Source organism: Solea solea, chromosome 13 (assembly GCF_958295425.1).
Source record: "Solea solea chromosome 13, fSolSol10.1, whole genome shotgun sequence".
In the NCBI taxonomy this organism is placed as follows: domain Eukaryota; kingdom Metazoa; phylum Chordata; class Actinopteri; order Pleuronectiformes; family Soleidae; genus Solea; species Solea solea.
The window spans coordinates 5,552,754-5,573,641 of record NC_081146.1 but is presented as its reverse complement, the minus strand read 5'-3'; the positions used below and the strand labels follow the sequence as shown (position 1 = coordinate 5,573,641).

Sequence of the window (20,888 nt, the reverse complement as noted above, 5' to 3'; positions counted from 1 at the left end):
CCCTGGAGACCATGTGACTGTTTTTTTTCTTTCTTGTCTTTTAGTAGTTGTACTGTATATTATGGGATGTATGCTGTTACTGCTAGAGTATTATGGTCTGTTTAGGGGAGTGGTGGAGGGGGTGTCACCATGACAACGGGGTTGCTAAGGGGGCTGGGACTACTAGTGGATAGGAGAAGGATTGTGCATGCAATGAGCCTGGTGCATGTATGTCTAGTGGTGGCAGCGTGCGTGCGGGTGTGTACGCGAGCGCGCGTGCTCGTGGGAGGGGGTGGGGGCAGGCTGAGTATTATGGTCTGTCCGTTGCGAGGTAACTATGCAGAGTCCTGTGTGAGTGTGGGAGGGGGGATTATTATGGGATGTCTGCCCCCTTTGTGTGTTTGTGAAGATGTTAGCTAAGCTCTGTCAGTGAGGTTGGGGGGGGGACGGAACAACGTGTTTTGGGTCATTGGCGGCTCTTTTTTTTCTTTTTATTCAGCCAATCATTGGTTCAATGAACGAGCACTAACTGACAACAACTGCCGCACGAACAGCCTGACTTGTGTTCATTCCTGCACCGAGAAAAAGGGCGAGCTCACCTCGACCCGGGACCACACATACACACTACTGTAAGTTTCTAACGTGTCAAGGTAGGCTTTCAACTTTTCTTTTATGTACTGTTTTAACTCGATGCATTTTTTGCCTCTCAGGCTTGGAAATAACTGTGGATCACTTTGCTTCATTCACTCCTATGCAGAGAAATATACCTGTAAAATCAACAACAGACCATGTCAATGCACAGATAATCCAATTATTCAACTTGTTAGAGTTCACACTCACAAATATACATGTATCCTCATTATTATGGGACGAGTAAGGATCAGCTTCAAACCGGTGCCATTTATTATTATTTATTTTCTACCCCCCCTCCCCACACCCCCTCCCTTCCTGCCTGGACACCCCCGGTCCATTCTCCAACAGTCCCACGTCATTTTCCCTCCTCCCTCGCCGAGGAGCAAGGTCTACGAGGGATTAATTCGACCAGCAAGAAATTAAATTAAAACGCTGTGAAGATGTCGGGCAGCGAGGATGACAGGGAAGACTTTGGGGCCGTGGACGAGCGCTCACTACTTCACGGTAAGCTCGCCTTTCCTCTCTCCCTCCCTGTCTGTCTCTCTCTCCGCAGAACAAGGTCCATCTCCCCGCGACTTGAGCTCGCCTTCACCGAGAAGCTAACGTTAGCCCCAAGCTAGCCAGGAGTAGTCAGCTCGAGCTCGTCCGTCACTCGCCATGACAGATTAGTTCGTGAACTTGGCGAGCAAGTGTTTACAGTTATTTTTAACCCTTTCTTGCTCTCCGAACCTCGTGTGTGTTTTCTCGGGTACGGACGAGAGCTGTCAAAGTTTCAAAGGCAAGTTTTAACGCGTGCTCTTGTCGCTTTTACGGTATATGTGTGTTAGCCTGTATGTGCACTTGCATATGTGCGCGCGCGCGTGTACGTGTAGGCGTGCATGAACATCTGCCAAGCCATGCCATTGCGCGGTCCCCCCCCCCCCCCCCCTCCTCCCTGTGGCCTGCAGCAGTTCTCCTGTCCCCGGCTTCTCTTCTCTGCTGTTGTCTAATGACTGCCTGTCAATGAAAGCAGATGAGGACGAGCCGGTGGATGCTGTTCTGTCTGACGTAGAGGAGGTACCCAAGTCCAAGAAGAAGAAGAAAGCCAAGAAGAGCAGCCGAGGAGAGAGCAGGAGCAGCAAGAGACAGAGACCCATCAGAGAGGTTAGTGCGCTCCTTTGCTGTCTTTTCTCTCCAAAATAAGCTGGATTGTTATACGTGCACTTTTTAAAACTTTATCTTTAAACAACATTGATTTGACCTACCAGTACGAGACCATTTTGTGTCCAGTGGAGGAGACAGGTGCCAGAGTCAACAACCCTTTTCACTATTAACACAGACGCACTGTGAACTTCATGCTGGAGAAATCAAGTGGGTCATTATACAGTCCTTAGTTTTAAACTAGAGAAAGCAGCAGGGTTTAAAGTAAAACCAGCAACAGATTTCAGAAAGGTGTCATTTTTATATTGCATCAAAACAACACAGACATATTGACCCATATTAGGTTTTTTTAAACGGATTTGAGCATTTATGGTTGATGCTTTATTAACTAAAATGTCGAGTAAGTATCTAGTAAGTTTAACTATTATTAAAGAGTAAAATTCTGAAACCTACATACATAAATTTGTCTAACTTTAAGTAACACATACGTAGATTGCATTTGGCTTTAATAAGAGATCTCTTTTGGAGGAATCATTGCAGGAACCAAACTCTATCTCTAAACACATGGACATGTCAGGCTACGTACATGTTTCTGCGACTATCAACCTGGCTTCCTTACATGAAGTGGTGCACCTAAGTATAACAACAGTGCAAGTGGAATGTAGCAGATATTGATTCATTTCCTGCCTAACAGTGCCCAATAAAAACAATAACAATGTCTCCTGTGAGCCACCGGGCTCAATTTTAGGGTCCCGCAGATCTACTGGACTTACACTAAACATCCCAGACTGACTGGTGTTTTTGTAGCCAAGTGGGGAGCTAACATGCTAGTCCTGTTTTACCTGTGAGTTTTGTTTACAGTAGACAGTGGGGCTGACCTGCTGTGAAAAAGATGCTTTGATGGTAATTGCTGTGTATCAATTAAGTCCTAAATATGGCAAACCCAAAAAATACTGGGTTAACCATTATTTCTATAGAATAGTATAATTGACCAGAACCTTTACTGATGCTGTCACTCCTCACATTTGAGAATTCTGTGTGATGTAAATAGTCTGTAATTATTATTAGATGTAGTGACTTTATTGTATCAGATCTATGTGAAATTTGCCATGAATCATCATCTGGCAGAGCTGTGGGACTTTTCATGCAGCCCCCAGGCAAGCATAGTGGCACAGTCCTGACAAAGAATAAAAGCTTTTATTTTAATGTGAAATTTGTGTTCATTTGGTGCATTAAAAAGCAACACTGTCCTTAAAATCTTACTTTGTCTTGTAGGAATTGCCTGTCAGCTCTCCAGAGCACCTGATTGGAAGAGAAACAGCAGAGAGGGATGTAGACGAGGGTGGTGTGCGGTCAGAGAGTGAAGGAAGTGATTATGCCCCCGGGAGGAAAAAGAAGAAACGGTTGAGCTCTGCCAAAGACAAGAAAAAAGGAGGTGTGTCAGCAGAGAAAGGAGGATCATCCAGTTCAAGGAGCAAACGTAAAGACCCAGAACCGGACGATGATGACGACGATGATGATGACTGCCAGGTAAAGATTAATTTATTCTGGGCTGCAGAATGAATAGGTGCTTCCTTTAGGGCTGATATGTCAAAATGACCTCCTGTGGTTGTTATTTTCAACGTCTCTTCTCCTGTCTCAGCCTAAAAGCTCCTCTCAGCTGCTGGAGGCCTGGGGCATGAAAGACATTGACCATGTCTTCACTCAGGGAGACTACAGCTCCCTCACCAACTACAAGGCCTTCAGCCAGTTTGTTAGGTAAGATAACTATTTTTAAAGCTGTATGCAGTATGAGTAAATTTTACTCTGACTCTTTCTGGATATTTAAGAGTTAGGCATGAATCAATCAATAATAATAACAACATAATAACAGTTTTCTTGCTTTTTTGCCAGGCCTTTAATTGCAGCAAAGAACCCCAAGATCGCTGTGTCGAAGATGATGACTTTGATGATGGCTAAGTGGAGAGAGTTTAGCACAAACAACCCACTCAAGGTACTGAGTTGTGAAAATGGTCACAAATCTGACTAATGAATGAGTGTCACTGTCCTCTTGTGTACTTGACTGATTCTGTGCTGTGTTCTCCTTTAGGGTAGTGCCTCTGCCAATGCAGCTCTGGCAGCTGCCAATGTGGCTGCAGCTGTGGAGAACATGGTGGTGGCAGGGACAGACGGAGGCCCAGAGACAGGCGCCGCCACTTCACCAGCAACTGCTCTAACTCCTGCTGCTGCTGCTCCGACACCTGCTGCACCTCCAGCACCACCTCTCCGCAAGGCCAAGACTAAAGAGGGCAAAGGTTAGATGACAAGTTGATTGTAATTATGTGCAAATTCTTGATTTAATAAGAAACTTGGTTTCTTATTAATGGACTCACAAAAGTGATTCTTCATTTTATTTTATTACATGAAATGGTACAGCTTAAAACTCTAGTGTTTTAAATATAAACAATCAACAATGTCTGTGACATTCAAACTATTATCAAATGACTTAACATAATGTTGATTAGGTCTATCAACTCCACATGAAAGTTTGTGTAATGGTGTGTAGAGACATTTCTGTGCTGCACACAGGAAGTGATTTTCACCAAACGTTATGCACTGTAGCTTTAAATATTTATTGAAGCTTAGCTCTTAGAGTGTATTTTCTTGACTAAACAGAGTCTGAACCCTGTGTTAACTTAGGTCCTAATGCACGCAAGAAGTCGAAACCTACACCGAAGCCTCCACCAAAACCCAAACCTAAGAAAGTGGCTCCACTCAAGATCAAACTAGGAGGCCTCAACAGCAAGAGGAAGCGCTCATCGGTGAGATCCAGTTTTTTCGTCTCTTTATATTTTTCATCCTTTATTTATTTAATCACCACAGTCAGAATGTTGATACTGTAATGTAACCAAGTATTTCTTTTGTTCTCAATGTTCTCTCCCTGTCACTCTGTCAGAGTGATGAAGATGAACCTGATGTTGACAGCGACTTTGACGACGGGAGTTTCTCTGTGTCTGATGGCTCGAATCGCAGCAGCCGTCCCAAGAAGAAGCCCAAGGGTGTAAAGAAAAAGAAAAAAGGTTGGCATAGAAATAATACTGAAATAGTCCTGGGCTGGAGGTTTTGCTTTGTCAAATAAGCTCAAATCAAGACCAGGGTGAGGTCTACTGCTGATTTTGTGTGCCAAATTCCCTCTAATTTTCCCACCTAATTTTTCCTGCAACTATTGTGTAAACATCCTCTCTCAGTGGAGACAGAAGATGGCGATGGCTATGAGACGGACCACCAGGACTACTGTGAAGTGTGCCAGCAGGGAGGAGAGATCATTTTGTGTGACACCTGCCCCAGAGCTTATCACATGGTCTGTCTGGACCCTGACATGGAGAAAGCACCCGAGGGCAAATGGAGCTGCCCACATTGTGTGAGTACAGTAATCTCACCCCTTGGTGTGGGCCGATAAAGCCACTTGGTCGTGTGTGTTACCTAAGGCTGGGCCTGATTACCCAAGTATGAGACAGCAGTGCAACAATTACACCTGTAATGAAAATACCGTTGTGTCAAAGTGTATTCATGCAAAGTTGCACTGACATGAGAGTTAATAGGAAATGGATTTTGACATTTTTTTGCATTCTCCACTTCTCTTTGTCCTGCCCCCCTCCACCCCCAAACCCACACTGCTCATGTTGCCATTTATCCTCTCTCTCCCCCCCCCCCCCATCCCCCATTTCCTCATCTTGTTCCTCCCACTCCCTTCCCTCCCTCCCTCGGCTATGGCTCCATGTGTGGCTCCACGCACACATCGCACAACCCCTCCACCCTCTGTGCTCTTGAATTCCCCCCACACCCCTCCCCTTTTTCCTTTCACTCCGTTCCGCATACCTTCCCTGCCTGTCCACACCCCCCACCCTCTCTTGCATGCACACACGCACGCGCACGCACACACACACACACACACACACACACACACACACACACCACTGCCCTGTCTGTAATTCTGCCAGGAGAAGGAGGGGATCCAGTGGGAGGCCAGAGATGATCTGTCTGAGGCAGAAGGGGAGGATGAGGAAGACAGGAGGGATGAAGGGGTGGAGGAGGAATATGACCACCACATTGAGTACTGCCGGGTGTGCAAGGATGGAGGGGAGCTACTTTGCTGTGACACCTGCACCTCCTCCTACCACATTCACTGCCTCAACCCTCCTCTCCCCGAAATCCCCAACGGAGAATGGATCTGCCCCCGCTGCAAGGTGAGAGCTTTGCACTGGCATCTGCGCGTGCACATGCTCACGTGGGTGTGCACACAAATTACACATTCCATCTTGCCTTTGCTTGAGATATAGAGCTTCTCTTTTTGCTGTGTATAAGTTAACCTGTAGTATTATAGACAAAACCATCACAGCTTTTCCTTTTGCTATCATACTTGTAAATTTCACTATACACTATACACATTATACCTAAATTATTTCTCCTCCCTCTGCATTACATAACAGTGTCTACCAATGAAGGGAAAAGTCCAGAAGGTTTTGACATGGCGCTGGGGGGAGCCGCCAGCACCCACACCTGTTCCCCGTTCTGTTGACCTGCCTGCTGATGCTCCTGATCCTCCACCACTGGTGGGACGCAGAGAGAGGGAGTTCTTTGTCAAATGGTGCAATATGTCTTACTGGCACTGCTCTTGGGTGCAGGAGCTACAGGTACAAAAAACAACGAGTTCACCCAAAGTTGAGAATGAGCTTTGTGTAGCTGACTTTGTGCAAGTGTGTCACATTTTTCTGTTCCCTCTCCCTACATATTTAACTCATATTTCTTTACCTCCCTGTCACTCTCTCCCAGTTGGAGCTGAACTGCCAGGTGATGTTTCGTAACTTCCAGAGGAAGACTGACATGGATGAACCACCGCCTGTGGATTTTGGAGGCGAAGGTGATGCCGGTAAAAGCACCAAGAGGAAGCACAAAGATCCTCTCTTTGTCCACATGGAGGAAAATTTTTACCGTTATGGAGTGAAGATGGAGTGGTTAATGATCCACCGCATCCTCAACCACAGGTAGGGCAAACAGTCTCATTAAAATAAGCATCACCAGTAACTCACAATTAAGTATGTGACATTTTGTGATTATTTTATTGTTACAGTACTGTAATTCCACCTTTAACAAATACTGGAAAGAATATGAAGTTGAAAAATAGTTAAAGACAGAATACACTCATAACATAACTGTTATCATATCTTAACTGCACAGTAGTACACACTTGGATAGTGAACATGGTGATGCTGTTCTGTTGTAATATCCTGTATCCTGTATTTTTTTTATGTTAGTGTGGATAAGAAGAGCAATGTACATTACCTGGTAAAATGGAGAGATCTGCCCTATGACCAGTCAACCTGGGAGAGTGAAGACATGGACATTCCGGAATATGACCCCTTCAAACAGACATACTGGAATCACAGGTATGGAGTGACTCAGTAAGTCCCATAGAGTGTTATATGTATGTTTTCCCCTAAACTGCTTTTTCTTCTTATAGAGAGTTGATGGTGGGTGACGAGGGCAGACCTGGCAAGAAGCTGAAGAAACCAGTCAAAGTCAAAAAGGCAGAGCGACCACCGGCTAATCCAGTCGTGGATGTATGTATTTTGAAAGTTTGAATTTAAAAACAAGTTTCTTCTTTCCAAACACAACCCTGGTCACTGTGAAACAGACCCTGCCTTGCATATTCTTTGCAAGACTAATGGATTATTGATTTAAAAAAAGAAGGTTGACTGTCAGGTGTACTCTCCCTGCAGAATAAAAAAGTAACCTGCAGCACAGACAGACATGGCATTGATATTCCTCCTGCTTTCTTTCTTTCTTGCAGCCCACCATTAAGTTTGACCGACAGCCTGACTACCTGGACAGCACTGGAGGAACTCTGCATCCTTACCAGCTGGAGGGCCTGAACTGGCTCAGGTTTTCTTGGGCTCAGGCCACTGACACTATCCTGGCCGATGAGATGGGTTTAGGCAAGACTGTGCAGACTGCTGTGTTTCTCTACTCTTTGTACAAGGAGGTAAGGAATTGTACTCTTTATGTGAATGTCTTTGCTGACTTTTGTGTCAGTTACTGCTCATCTTAATGAACTAATTCGCTTCATGTGAATTGTGAATGTAAACCTAGCTGATGACTGGACTTTAATGTGTCAGTGAAATAAAAGTCTGCCCTCTCCTGCCAACTAGTGTTACTTGATGGGTTTCAGACATGTGACACACAGTAACTCTGTCCATTAAAGGAGGTGTACCCTAAAGGCAGGGCAAGACAAAATATATACAGTTGTTAATTTACACTTACGGTTGATCTAACCTTAAATCTAACTATTTGCATTTTAATTTACCAAATAAATTGAATTCCACCTTTCTTTCATTGGTACAGGGTCACTCCAAAGGCCCCTTCCTGGTCAGTGCCCCTCTGTCCACCATCATTAACTGGGAGAGAGAGTTTGAGTTGTGGGCGCCTGACATGTATGTGGTGACGTACATAGGTGACAAAGACAGCAGAGCTGTCATCAGAGAGAACGAGTTCTCCTTTGAGGGAAATGCGATTCGAGGTGGAAAAAAGGCTTCCAGGATGAAGGTAAGAACATATGTACTGTGCTTGTATACTAGCACATGCTGTGCTATAGGAGAGTTAGAATATCTATGCTGCTTAAGTATAGAAATATTCACTCATGCATTTTGGGGTGCTAAATTACTAGTGATGATGTCCTGTGTTCTTTGTGCTTCACAGAAAGACTCACCAGTCAAGTTCCATGTTCTGTTGACATCCTATGAATTGATTACAATCGATCAGGCGGTATTAGGCTCCATTGAATGGGCCTGTCTGGTGGTGGATGAAGCACACAGGCTCAAGAACAACCAGTCCAAGGTAAAATCCGTCAAACAAACCTTGCTTTATACAGTACAGGTTTGTGTTCTTGTTTTTTTAAATATTACTGTTATGTTTATTTTTACTGTAGAATTTAGTTAGTGTTCCTATCTACCCCCTCTTTTGAAAATGATCATTTTACTATACCTATTATGTTTTCATATCTTCTTGATTGTATTTTTTTTCATGACATTGTCTAATTCATCGTGTTTCTCTGGTGTCTTTCTTCTTGCCTGTTAATAGTTCTTCAGAGTGTTGAACAACTACCCACTGCAACACAAGCTGCTGCTGACTGGCACTCCTCTTCAGAATAACCTAGAAGAGCTCTTCCACTTGCTGAACTTCCTGACCCCAGAGAGATTCAAGTCAGTGCTTAGCTACAGCACATGTGGTTCCCTTTCTTACACAGTGTGTAGGAGATCACTATGACTCAGCTTGTATTTTTCTTTTTCTTTTTCTCTACAGCAACCTGGAAGGGTTTCTTGAGGAGTTTGCGGATATTGCCAAAGAGGACCAAATTAAGAAGCTGCACGACATGCTGGGACCACACATGCTCAGGAGGCTGAAGGCTGATGTTTTCAAACACATGCCCTCGAAGACTGAGCTCATTGTCCGAGTGGAGCTGAGCCCCATGCAGAAGTATGTGATAACAGGAGATTTGTAGTAAACAAAATACATTTTGGAGAATATGTTTGGAGTGATATATAGTCTGAGTTAATTTTCTTTTTTTTCATAACTCCAGGAAATACTACAAGTTCATTCTAACACGCAACTTTGAGGCTCTGAACACGCGTGGAGGAGGAAACCAAGTCTCTCTGCTCAATGTGGTGATGGACCTCAAAAAGTGCTGCAATCACCCCTACCTCTTCCCTGCAGCTGCCACTGTATGATCCATGTTTTTCACGTGAAAGAAAATAATGTGCATGTTCGGTTGTAGCAACTGGATTATGAAACTTGTTAAATGGACTAAATTTTTGCTCAAATTACAGGAGGCACCAAAACTTCCCAATGGGATGTATGAGGGCACAGCTCTGACCAAGTCCTCAGGAAAACTGATGTTGCTCATGAAGATGATGAGGAAGCTGAAGGATGGAGGACACAGAGTTCTGGTCTTCTCTCAGATGACTAAAATGCTGGACCTGCTGGAGGACTTCTTGGAGAATGAAGGTTACAAATATGAGAGAATTGATGGAGGAGTCACTGGCAGCATGAGACAGGAGGCCATCGACCGCTTTAACGGTTAGACATGGACATACATGTGTTTGAATTCCTTAAAATCTGCTACTATGTCATACGTTAAATGTTGTAAATGCCAAAATGTCTAAATGTCTTTGCTTATTTTTCTGATTTTCATCCCAACAGCTCCTGGTGCTCAGCAGTTTGCGTTCCTCCTCTCCACCAGAGCTGGTGGTTTGGGCATCAATCTTGCATCTGCTGACACTGTCGTCATTTACGATTCTGACTGGAACCCCCACAATGACATCCAGGTACGCAGAACCTAACTGCAACACCTTATTTACATGGGTTGGTTTCTTGATGTGAATGAAATGTAAGAATTATATTTGATGTTTTTATGTTGTAGGCTTTCAGCAGAGCTCACCGTATTGGCCAGAACAGGAAGGTGATGATCTATCGCTTTGTCACCAAAGCTTCTGTGGAGGAGAGGATTACACAGGTCTGTCACAGTTAGCACCAGAAGAAATTATACAATTATACATGAGAACCTGCTCATGTCTTCATCTTCACCTGTTTTGTTCCACTAGGTGGCGAAGAAGAAGATGATGCTAACCCACCTGGTGGTGCGGCCGGGTCTTGGCTCCAAGACCGGCTCCATGTCTAAGCAAGAGCTCGATGATATCCTTAAGTTTGGAACAGAGGAGTTGTTCAAGGATGAACTTGGAGAGGGTGAGTTGATTTAACCCACATACAGTAAAATACTGCTGGACACAAATAATCTGGCTTTTGTCCTTATTCTGAACTATACTCTGATGTCACAGAAGTGACAGGGACTGACTGTGATTTAATTTTATTTGACTTGTTTTGCTTTCAGGAGATAACAAGGAGGATGACAGCAGTGTGATCCACTACGATGACCACGCAATTGATCGCTTGCTCGACAGGGACCAGTCTGCTACAGATGACACTGAGATTCAGAGCATGAATGAATACCTCAGCTCCTTTAAAGTGGCCCAGTATGTGGTCAAAGATGAAGAAGATGAGGTATGAATTTGTCTGAATTTGTGTGAAATTTGAGTGGGTTTCTGTAGTAGCTGTAGCATAATTGCCTCAAATATTCTGAAATTTAGCAAGAACTTCCTCTAACATTATTGTTCAGCCCTGTACAGACAATGTTAATTAGTTTTTACTCACATAAAATGTCTTAATTTGAATACCGTACACATGCACTCTCTGTACTGTCTAATTTCTTTAAGGAGGAGGAGGTGGAAAGGGAGGTGATCAAGCAAGAGGAGAGTGTTGATCCTGATTACTGGGAGAAGTTACTTCGTCACCACTATGAGCAACAGCAGGAGGATCTCGCCCGCAATCTGGGCAAAGGCAAAAGAACTCGAAAACCTGTGAACTATAATGACGGCTCCCAGGAGGACCGAGGTATAAGACAGGGTACAGAACAACATATAATGCAACCTCTTCATGTGTATGAATGCTGTGCTGTTGGTCTGTGTTTGTTGTTGGTGTTATGAGTGTGCATGCGATGATGTTTTGTGAATTAAGATAGAGCATAGTAATGTGTTTATGGCTGCAATGAAAGTATTATCAGTTTAAAATATTTTTTATTAATCTGCCAGTTAATTTAGCAAATAATTAGTTAAATGACAAAGTCCTCAAATGTTTTGTCCACAAACCAAAGACCTTCAGTTTACTGTCACAGAGGAGCAAAGAGACAGGAAAATATAGAAATGAAATATAAACAAACTAGCTGTCTAATTAGTTGATTGTCACAATGATTAATTGTTACAGCTCTGAAGATTTTCTCTGACAAAGCATCTTTAGAAAGGCAATATTAATCCCTTGGAAATGACAGAATCACAACATATCCAGGAAATAATACACACATTTTTAACACCCACTCATGTACACACAGCTGTTTTGGGTTTTTACCCATAATACGCTGTGACAAACAACAAGTTAGTAGACAAAGATGCTGACAGTGTAGTGTAACTGTTGATGTAGCCTGAGGAGATTATCAACAATGATAACAAAGAGCATCCTATTCAAAGGAAGATGCTCATTTTTAAAAGAGAATGTTTTAAAAGTAATAGAAATAGAAAAGTCTTTGCTTTAAGATCTGGTTTGTTCACGACTGGGCAGTATTCAATCTGGCTCATCAGCCGAGCGCTTCAAAACACTTTCAAATAAAACCAGTATTTATCAAGAAATTCAATTTCATTTTCAGAAATAAGCCCTAAGGACAAATAAATGTGGATAATAAGTAAAAATGTAATGTTGAGATAGCAACTACTCGTAAACAAAAGCAGCTCCATCATGATGACTTTAGACTTACTTTTTTTGTTAGTGAAGTGATATGCTTTTCTACTTTTTTTTTTTTTTCTTACTTTTCTGTCTGTCTGTGCTTTGTTCAGACTGGCAGGAGGATCAGTCAGATAACCAATCTGATTACTCAGTGGCCTCAGAGGAGGGCGACGAAGACTTTGATGAACGGACAGAAGGTAACGATAACTGTTGAATTCACTGCTGTTTTACCATGTGTGTCCTTCTGTGGTAAAGTAGCTCCTCTCTCACTCTGTAATAATAGATGTTGTATTCATTGATGTGGTCATTGTGCTGCTCTTTAACTTCTCATCCTAACAATCTGGAGGTAGTTCATGCTTATGAATTTACATATTATAAATAATCTCAACACTTAAAGCCCCATTTGTGTCATTCACTAACATCCTTCAAACCGTCCCTGCAGATCTTTATTCAGACTCAGACGACAGCTACGATATCCACATTGACAACTTCAACAACTCAGGAAACAGCACTTGTTGCTGCATCATCTGCACAGAGCGTAGAGAGGCAAGAAAAGAAATAAAGAGAAAAGCAAAGGAAGAAAAGGGAAAGAAAAAAGCAATAACTCAGGAAAAATAAATAAATCCGTTGTCCCCTAACACTTAAAGAAGTTAATGTGTATTCAATTCATATTGACTATTACCAAGGGTAGTTTGAAATGTGTATTATGTATACATAAAAAATGTCATTAATTATTGTTTCAAAACAAATTTGTTCCTTTATGTGTTAGTATTATTTTATTTATAGGTGTAATAAGTTGTAAATGTTCTGTTCTAATTTTATACATTGTTTATTCAGTTCTGGCTCTGTTCATACAGTTTTATTAAATGAAGTACAGTGTCCCACAACGATGCTGTCCATTGTAAGTGTTTTAGAAAGCTTCATGTTTGAAGAAGAAGCTTGTAATATAAAAGTGTGGACAGGTTGTGAGGAGGTACAACTTCAGCAGCATCAGTCAAGAGTGATGAGCTGTAAGTGGAACATCTTCACAGAAAAGCGTTAAAGACGTTAAGAGCACACATGACCATACATCAGCAATTCTCACTGTATTGACTGTCACTTTAAATGTGCACTGAATTTCCAACATGCTAACAGCTTTTATGTTGTTACAGCGAACGCCCGAAGACCAAACCGTAAAGGGCTCAGGAATGACAGGGACAAACCTTTGCCTCCGCTGTTGGCCAGGGTCGGAGGAAACATTGAGGTGAGTTTTCTGCCAAATCCAGTCATCTGGTTTCCTCTAATGGTCCAGTGCCTAATATTGAGGAGAGTTTACTGGCAGAAATGAATATACTACCCCAAAATATGTAAGTGTGTAATTGCTTTAGAACAAAAATGTATACTGCCATCTTACATCACCATGTTTCTACAGCAGCCCGAATGGACACATCAGCCAAAACCTTTGACAGGGAGAGTGGACGAGTGTAGAAAGAGTGTAAACATATTTCTGGTAGTTCCCTGATGCACTTGGGAAAGGGATGGGTGAGCAGAGGATTTAGTTGCAAATTGCAGTCTCACCATTAGATATAATTCAGACAGGATATTACCCAAGTCCTGAGAAGGGTTTTCTTCCAAATGAACATCCAGCACAAAACATCAAGAAGCAGAACAGTGGGGCTGCCATTTTTCTTGTTTAACCTTGCTTCCTTTTATGCAGCGCAACTTACATCTTGAACTCTTAAAAACCTTTCAGGTGTTGGGGTTCAATGCACGGCAGCGGAAGGCTTTCCTGAATGCAGTAATGCGTTATGGGATGCCTCCTCAGGACGCTTTCACCAACCAGTGGCTGGTGCGGGATCTCAGAGGGAAATCTGAGAAAGAATTCAAGTGAGTAACATATATTTTAGTGTGATACATGTACTATATCTGTCATTTTGTTTGATTTGCAGTTTATTTTCCTCATGCTTCCTTGTCAAATGTGTGCATGTATATATGGGGACATGCCTTCACCTTCTCCTTCACACGTTTTCAGGGCTTACGTGTCCCTGTTCATGCGTCACCTTTGTGAGCCAGGGGCTGATGGAGCAGAGACCTTTGCAGACGGCGTCCCGCGTGAGGGTCTGTCAAGGCAACATGTGCTTACGCGCATTGGTGTGATGTCCCTCATAAGGAAAAAGGTAATATGAATACACAGCACAAAGCATTGAATGCTTCACACAGCGTGTTTATGACTTCTTATTATTACTCTTTTACTATTTTAAGATATAAAATGAAATGACTGACAGAGTGACATATTGAAAACAGGTGCAGGAGTTTGAGCATGTTAATGGACAATGGTCAATGCCCTGGATGGCAGAACTGGAGGAGAACAAAAGGGCTGTAGCTTTGGCTGCAGGTGAAGACCCCAAGACTCCTTCTACTGGGACTCCTGCAGACACACAGCCCAACACTCCTGTCCCAGGTAAACACATACACACATTTACACACCAAGGTAATTTCATTTAAGTTTCAAAGCAGAAACATTTCTTTTGAAGTGTCCTACAACACACACACATATACAGTGGGCGGCCACTTAATTAGGTACAAATGGTGTGGTGTTCTGCTGCTGTATCCCATCTGCTTCAAGATTCAATGTCTTGTACTTTCAGACATAGTTGTCTGCATACCAAGGTTGTTATGATTTTTTTTATTTGAGTTACTGTTGCCTCTCCATTATTTTGAACTAATCTGGCCATTCTTATCTGACCTCTGTCATCAACAAGGCATTTTTTGAAGATAATTAATGCTCACTGGTTATTGTCTTTTGTTTGGACCATTATCTCTAAACCCTGGAGGTGGTTGTGCTTACAAATGAGAGTAGCTCAGCATTTTCTGAAATGCTCAGGCCTGCTGTTCTGACACCAACACGTGCTACGTTCAAAGTCACTTAAATCCCCTTTCTTTCCCAAGCTAATGCTCAGATTGAACTTAAGCAGGCCTGCTTTCTTGACCGTACCTACATGCATTGAGTTGCTGCCATGTGATTGGCTGGGTAGATGTTTGCTGTAGCAAGCGCTTGAACTGGTGTACCTAAAAAAGTGGCTGATTTGACCACCACATGCATAAGCCCAACTTTTGCTACAGCCAAAATTTTAATGCAGTTATTGTTGACAATTTAGGTTAGGCTAACGCCCTCTTGTGGCTACATCCATAAAACTATGAGACAAAGTCTGAGACCACCACATTGTTGTGATATAAGCAGAACAGAGGAAGGATTTTAACATACACATCATTTTTACAGAGGATTTATCTAAACTTGAGGACAAAGATGACTTAAAGAAGGAGGGAGAGGATGGCAAGGGAGCTACGAAGACAGATGATCCAGAGGTAAATTCTACTATCAGCCATTTTTATGATCGGTAGGAATATTATTCAGAATTGGATTTATCTAATTTAATCCTAAATATGTATCCCAAAGATAATTGAAATCCCAGATGAGTCAGAAAAATCCCCTGCACCTGAAAAGAAGGAAGGAGAGTCGGACGCTGTAGCCGGTAAGGAGGAGAAGGAGACTGGAGCTAGAGAGGAACGGAAGGAGAAGGAGGTTGAAGACACGGGGAAAAAGGAAAAAGAGAAGGATCAGGCTTTGGACGTGGGGGAGAAAAGTACTCTTAAGGGCAATGGTCCAGAGGGCATGCTGGATTTAGAGGAGGACAAGTCTAAAGGTGAGATGGATGATAATAATGCTTTTAAATGTTTCAAATCTACCTTCTCTTTGATTCTAACTGTTAATTTCATTTCAGCTGAAAATGGCAAAGATGAAAAGATGGACACCACTTCATCCACAGAGGAGAAGAAAGGTACAGACAAGTAAAAATTCAAGTCAATAAAGAGACTTAAACATTATAAAATATAAAAGAAAAGTTGTGTGTCATGAATAAATGCCTAAATGTAAATACTGTACAACACATAGCATCATTTATTTCCATGAACATTTCCATAATGAGGTCATGTCTTTTCAACCGTGTTGCTGTTCTTTTTTCTAACAGATCAAAGAGAAGAGAAGGATGGTGTAAAAACAGACGAGTCTGGCAAACTGCAGAATGGAGAGAACACCAAAGATGGGGGAACAGCTGCACCGGTGGTTAACGTCAGCGAGGAGAAGAAGAAAGCCACCAAGCAGAGGTTCATGTTCAACATAGCTGATGGAGGATTCACAGGTGGACACGCACACACACACACACACACACACATATATGTAGAGTATATACACACACACACACTCACTCAGTAAACTCATTTGACTTCTCTGTCCTCCTTTCCAGAGCTTCACTCTCTGTGGCAGAATGAAGAGCGAGCAGCTACTGTCACCAAGAAAACCTTTGAGATTTGGCACCGTCGCCATGACTACTGGCTACTGGCTGGCATCATACAGTATCCTTCCAAATGTACAACTGACAGAAAGATCTAAGCTACAACCATGTTATGTCATTTTTGTTAAAAAATATATAAATTCTGCTCCTGGAACACCTGCCATCCACACTAACCTGGTGTTTCAAAGCCCAGAAAAATAGAGATATGAAAATGCTGCTTTCTCTGTGTTTGTGTACCTGAATGGTCATGTGATATGGTGCGTTAGTTATGGATGCAGGCTACTTCTGATAACACAGTTGAAATGCTCATTTGGACCCACATTGTTTTTAACTTGAAAAACTAAAGAAATGTAGTGGTGTGGATGTGGCCCCAGTTAAACTCCCATGTGTGATAAAGACACATTTGTCATCCCACTCATAGTTGAATTGGGAATGTTGTATTTTAGAGATCAAACAACATTGGTAAATTAATTACAAATTATAATGATCGTTAGTTGCTGTTTCATATTACATTAGTGCAGTATGAAACACAAATACCACACTGCATACTGTTTTCTGTGAGAAAGAGATTCCTGGCTTCAATATTTTTACAGAATATCTTTTTAAGTAATTAGTAAAAATATTTTTATTGATCCATGCAGCTAAAAAAATGCATTTAAGTTGAATTACTTTTAGGAGATTTAGTTGTGCACAGCTTTGTTAGGTCATGAAGGAAAAATTATTCATGAATATTCATGGTAAATAGGAATGCTTATTAGAAGTGTGCTGTAACAGCATCCAGCGTCTCTCCCTCCCTTGATGATAATATGACCCACAAGAAACTGTTGTTACCCATAACCCTGGCGTCTCTCAGCCATGGCTACGCTCGGTGGCAGGATGTACAGAACGATGTGAGGTTTGCCATCCTCAACGAGCCTTTCAAAGGGGAGATGAGCAGAGGAAACTTCCTTGAGATCAAGAACAAGTTTCTTGCCCGCAGGTTCAAGGTGAGCTGAGTTGTTGTTACGTTTCCCTGCGACTTCTGTGTGTGATTTATATCTCACTGGGCATTTCTGTGTCTTTCCTGTAAAGCTACTGGAGCAGGCGTTGGTGATTGAGGAACAGTTGCGGAGAGCGGCCTACCTGAACATGACAGAAGACCCGGCTCACCCCTCCATGGCCCTGAACACTCGCTTCAGTGAGGTGGAGTGTCTCGCCGAGTCCCACCAGCACCTCAGCAAGGAGTCCATGTCAGGGAACAAACCTGCCAACGCAGTGCTGCACAAAGGTAAACATATGGAATATATGTAAGAGGCAGGTTTAATCAATGTGCCATGAGGCTGGAAATGATATGAATGATTCTCAATGATGAAAAATTTAAAGGCTCCACAAATTCACATATTAATAAAGTTATTTTCAGGAGGCTGCACAGTCTCGATAAAGAGGGACTGAGATGGGATGAAAAACCACGCACTTTGTTAATGACCTCTATTATCTTGACTACAGAAACATAGTAACGGTTGTGTAGTGGTAATTATAATATGATAATACACAGCAACTTTCAAAACACACAAAGTGCTTTACATGTCACATGATAAAAAGATAACAAAAGCAGATATTATAGGCACTGCATTGAATGAGGGGACAGGAAATCAAAATAAATATAAATATTAGTGTTATCTTACAATATGTTTTCTTAAGCGTAGTTTGAGAGAGGGATAGTGTCAGGACAGATGTTGTGTTTTAACACAGACATTAACATTTGTGTACTCCAATTATAACTGCACATGTAACCACATCAGGTGCAAAAGGTTAAAAATAGAGCAACTTTCACATTTGAACAAAAACAGCTTGTCATAACCTCTTGTGAGAGAAAAAAGCACCGCTACCACTCAGTAATCCATTTGTGGTGTTTAAGAGAAGCCTGCCTTCACAATTTTAGAGCTCCAGCTAAGAAAGTCCATAAAATGTCACAAAATAGTGAAAATGTCAATTGTAAATCTCAGAGTCCATGTTGACATCCTCAAAATCCAAGCACCAGTACAAAGCTTAAGTACAAAGCTTGGGTTTAGACACAGGAACATTTTAGAATTTTTATAATAGTTACTGATTAGTTGGCTAGTTTGGATGCTGATATAGTGTGATGTTGTATGGTGTGTCAATGTCATCACAATATTCTCATGTTATTTTACTGAGTGGTTATAAACAACAACTTTCACCGTGTCCTCAGGACTACTTCTGTCTCCCATCCATTTCTGTGTGGAACTTATTATTGCGAGGCTCTCCTTTCCATATCCAGCCAGTTCAGGAGAGGGATCCTATTTCATTTGTCTTGCCGGAAATATCACTTTCTGTCTTGTCTAATAACAAAGCAGGCAGCAGATAAGTTGACGACAGAACAGTAACACAGGTGAATTGCAAGAAAAAGTGAAAAAGTGAATGTTACACCAGACATGCACTGAAGTCCAGAGGTTGTTCACTGGGGCTTTATGTCAAATGTCCACAGTTTCTCTGGACAGTCTCTGGAGATTGTCCTGCTCTCCTCCTCGTATATATCATGAATATGATCATGTGAGAACAGAACACAGCAGGAGGAACTCTGAATAATACACAGTTTTAATATATATATATATATATATAGTCCACTTAATGTCAAAATGTGATCCAAAACCCTTGATCTCCCTGCTGGGGTAGTGTGGGTGGCAGGAGTATGCAGAGCAGAATGGATGCACTTTTCAAAAGAAAACTGACAAGTATGGATGCAGCCTGCTTCCCATCCTGACACTATCACACTATCATCAATATCCCGTTGCCTTCATCATATGTGAACAGCAAATTCTGCTCCAGATGACTGCATCTTAAAAAGTATGGAAACATTCTCCCCTTGTATAGCAGGAGAAATGCTAAAGCAGTCTTTTAATTACACTATTCAATGTTCTAATTGCAGTTCTCAAACAGCTCGAGGAACTGTTGAGCGACATGAAGGCTGATGTCACACGTCTCCCAGCAACCATTGCCCGGATACCCCCAGTTGCTGTTCGGCTGCAAATGTCCGAGCGGAACATCCTCAGCCGACTGGCCAGCCGGGGTCCAGACGTCACCACCCAGAACCAGTCACAGACCTCACAGCAAATGCAGGTACCTCGCTGACCAGTCACACTACATACTTCACACTCACTGACTAAAGCCAGTCGCGCTCACCTCCCCGCCATGTAGCAGACTCCTGCCCCTTGACTATCATGTACAGCTGTCAGGCTAGTCGTCCTCACTCTGCACCTACCATCCATCTCTGGACTCAGAGGAACATCAGCTGTGCTGCTGGACTTTGAAAAGACTGGAACTTTAGACGTAGGAGAGGAGTGAACAGAAGAGTCCTCTCTCTTTCCTCTCGAAACAGGTCGTTCTCCTCAACTGGGATTCAGATTTAACGCGTCCAACCTGAGGACTGTCGTCGTGACTGTACTAGAGGCAGCGCCACTGACCTGTCCTGCTCTGTCTGTACAGCGGTTTCAAACTCATGTATGTAACTTTGTGTATCATTAAGCTGACAGGGATAGACAGGAGTGAAAGCAGCATGTTTGCAGTATACTGATGCTTTGTAGTAACCTTTGGATTATTAAAGAAATTGAGGGATTTTATTGTGCTCATTTTCACATGTAGAAAGTTGTGATATTTCAATGTTTTGTTTTTTTCAACTCTCATGTTCTCACCTGCGTGCGTGTGTGGAGAGACTGAAAGAGAGAGAAATAGAGCGTGTGTGTGTGTGTGTGTGTGTGTGTGTGTGTGTGTGTGTGTGTGTGTGTGTGTGTGTGTGTGTGGTTACCTAGAAGCAGGGCATACTGATGTGCATCTCTACTGCAGAGTGCCCCCTCACTGAGAGACTCTCACTGTTATCTCCTTCTGGGCCCTTACCCTCCATCCCAAACTTCCACCTGTTCAGTCAGGTGACCTGATTCATCTTCAGCCCTTTCCCTAACCAGCACCTTGACATTCCTCACTGCATCACAGATCTGCTCCCTGGAGATTTACCTGCCCGAACGTATGGACATGCAATAGCTCCACAACTTTTGGTTCAATTGAAAGGTTTGAAGGACGATGGCAATCTTAATTTAATTTCTTGTCTGTTCTGTTGTTTTACATAATTGAATATTATTGTAATTATTATTATGGTTACCACCTTGTTGTTTTTATCATTGCTGTTTTTATGGACTACTAAAATAAAAAGTCAACAGTTTGTTAAGGTTTATCCATTTCATGTAAAGTCATAGATGTATGGTGAGTTCATAATTTGTTCCTAACACACTTGTTATGTTATTTGTTAAAAATCTGCTTCATGTCCAGATAGCCATCAATAAATAAAGTTGTCTGGGGGAAAAAGAAACAAAGGTCGGTGTCGGAGAAGGAGGTAGGAGTCAAAGCTCCGCCCTCAAGACAAAAAACAACGTCCATCACTGTAAGAAG

General features: G+C 42.3%; 1 protein-coding gene across 6 annotated transcripts; it reads left to right on the top strand.

The window, feature by feature from the left end:
• The first annotated feature begins 334 nt into the window (after positions 1-334).
• chd4b (chromodomain helicase DNA binding protein 4b) lies at positions 335-20,661 on the top strand. Of its 6 annotated transcripts, none has more exons than XM_058647510.1 (40): positions 335-629; positions 961-1,116; positions 1,622-1,755; positions 3,028-3,282; positions 3,395-3,510; positions 3,646-3,745; positions 3,842-4,046; positions 4,432-4,553; positions 4,688-4,811; positions 4,980-5,152; positions 5,733-5,978; positions 6,222-6,425; positions 6,565-6,776; positions 7,047-7,178; positions 7,253-7,352; positions 7,583-7,774; positions 8,134-8,334; positions 8,488-8,625; positions 8,869-8,990; positions 9,091-9,264; positions 9,368-9,509; positions 9,615-9,864; positions 9,988-10,112; positions 10,208-10,300; positions 10,389-10,530; positions 10,676-10,845; positions 11,058-11,247; positions 12,228-12,314; positions 13,269-13,360; positions 13,850-13,983; positions 14,129-14,273; positions 14,401-14,557; positions 15,377-15,462; positions 15,554-15,800; positions 15,879-15,935; positions 16,125-16,295; positions 16,401-16,509; positions 17,302-17,434; positions 17,520-17,715; positions 19,386-19,567. In XM_058647510.1, the coding sequence occupies exons 2-40, from the start codon at positions 1,053-1,055 to the stop codon at positions 19,415-19,417; spliced, it is 5,772 nt and encodes a 1,923-aa protein (XP_058503493.1). In that variant the 5' UTR covers positions 335-629; positions 961-1,052; the 3' UTR covers positions 19,418-19,567. The 6 variants fall into 6 exon arrangements, with proteins under 6 accessions (XP_058503493.1, XP_058503488.1, XP_058503492.1 ...); XM_058647505.1 differs by having other exon boundaries at positions 336-608; positions 19,375-20,661; XM_058647509.1 differs by having other exon boundaries at positions 336-629; positions 1,625-1,755; positions 11,058-11,235; positions 19,375-20,661.
• Positions 20,662-20,888: the final 227 nt, after the last annotated feature.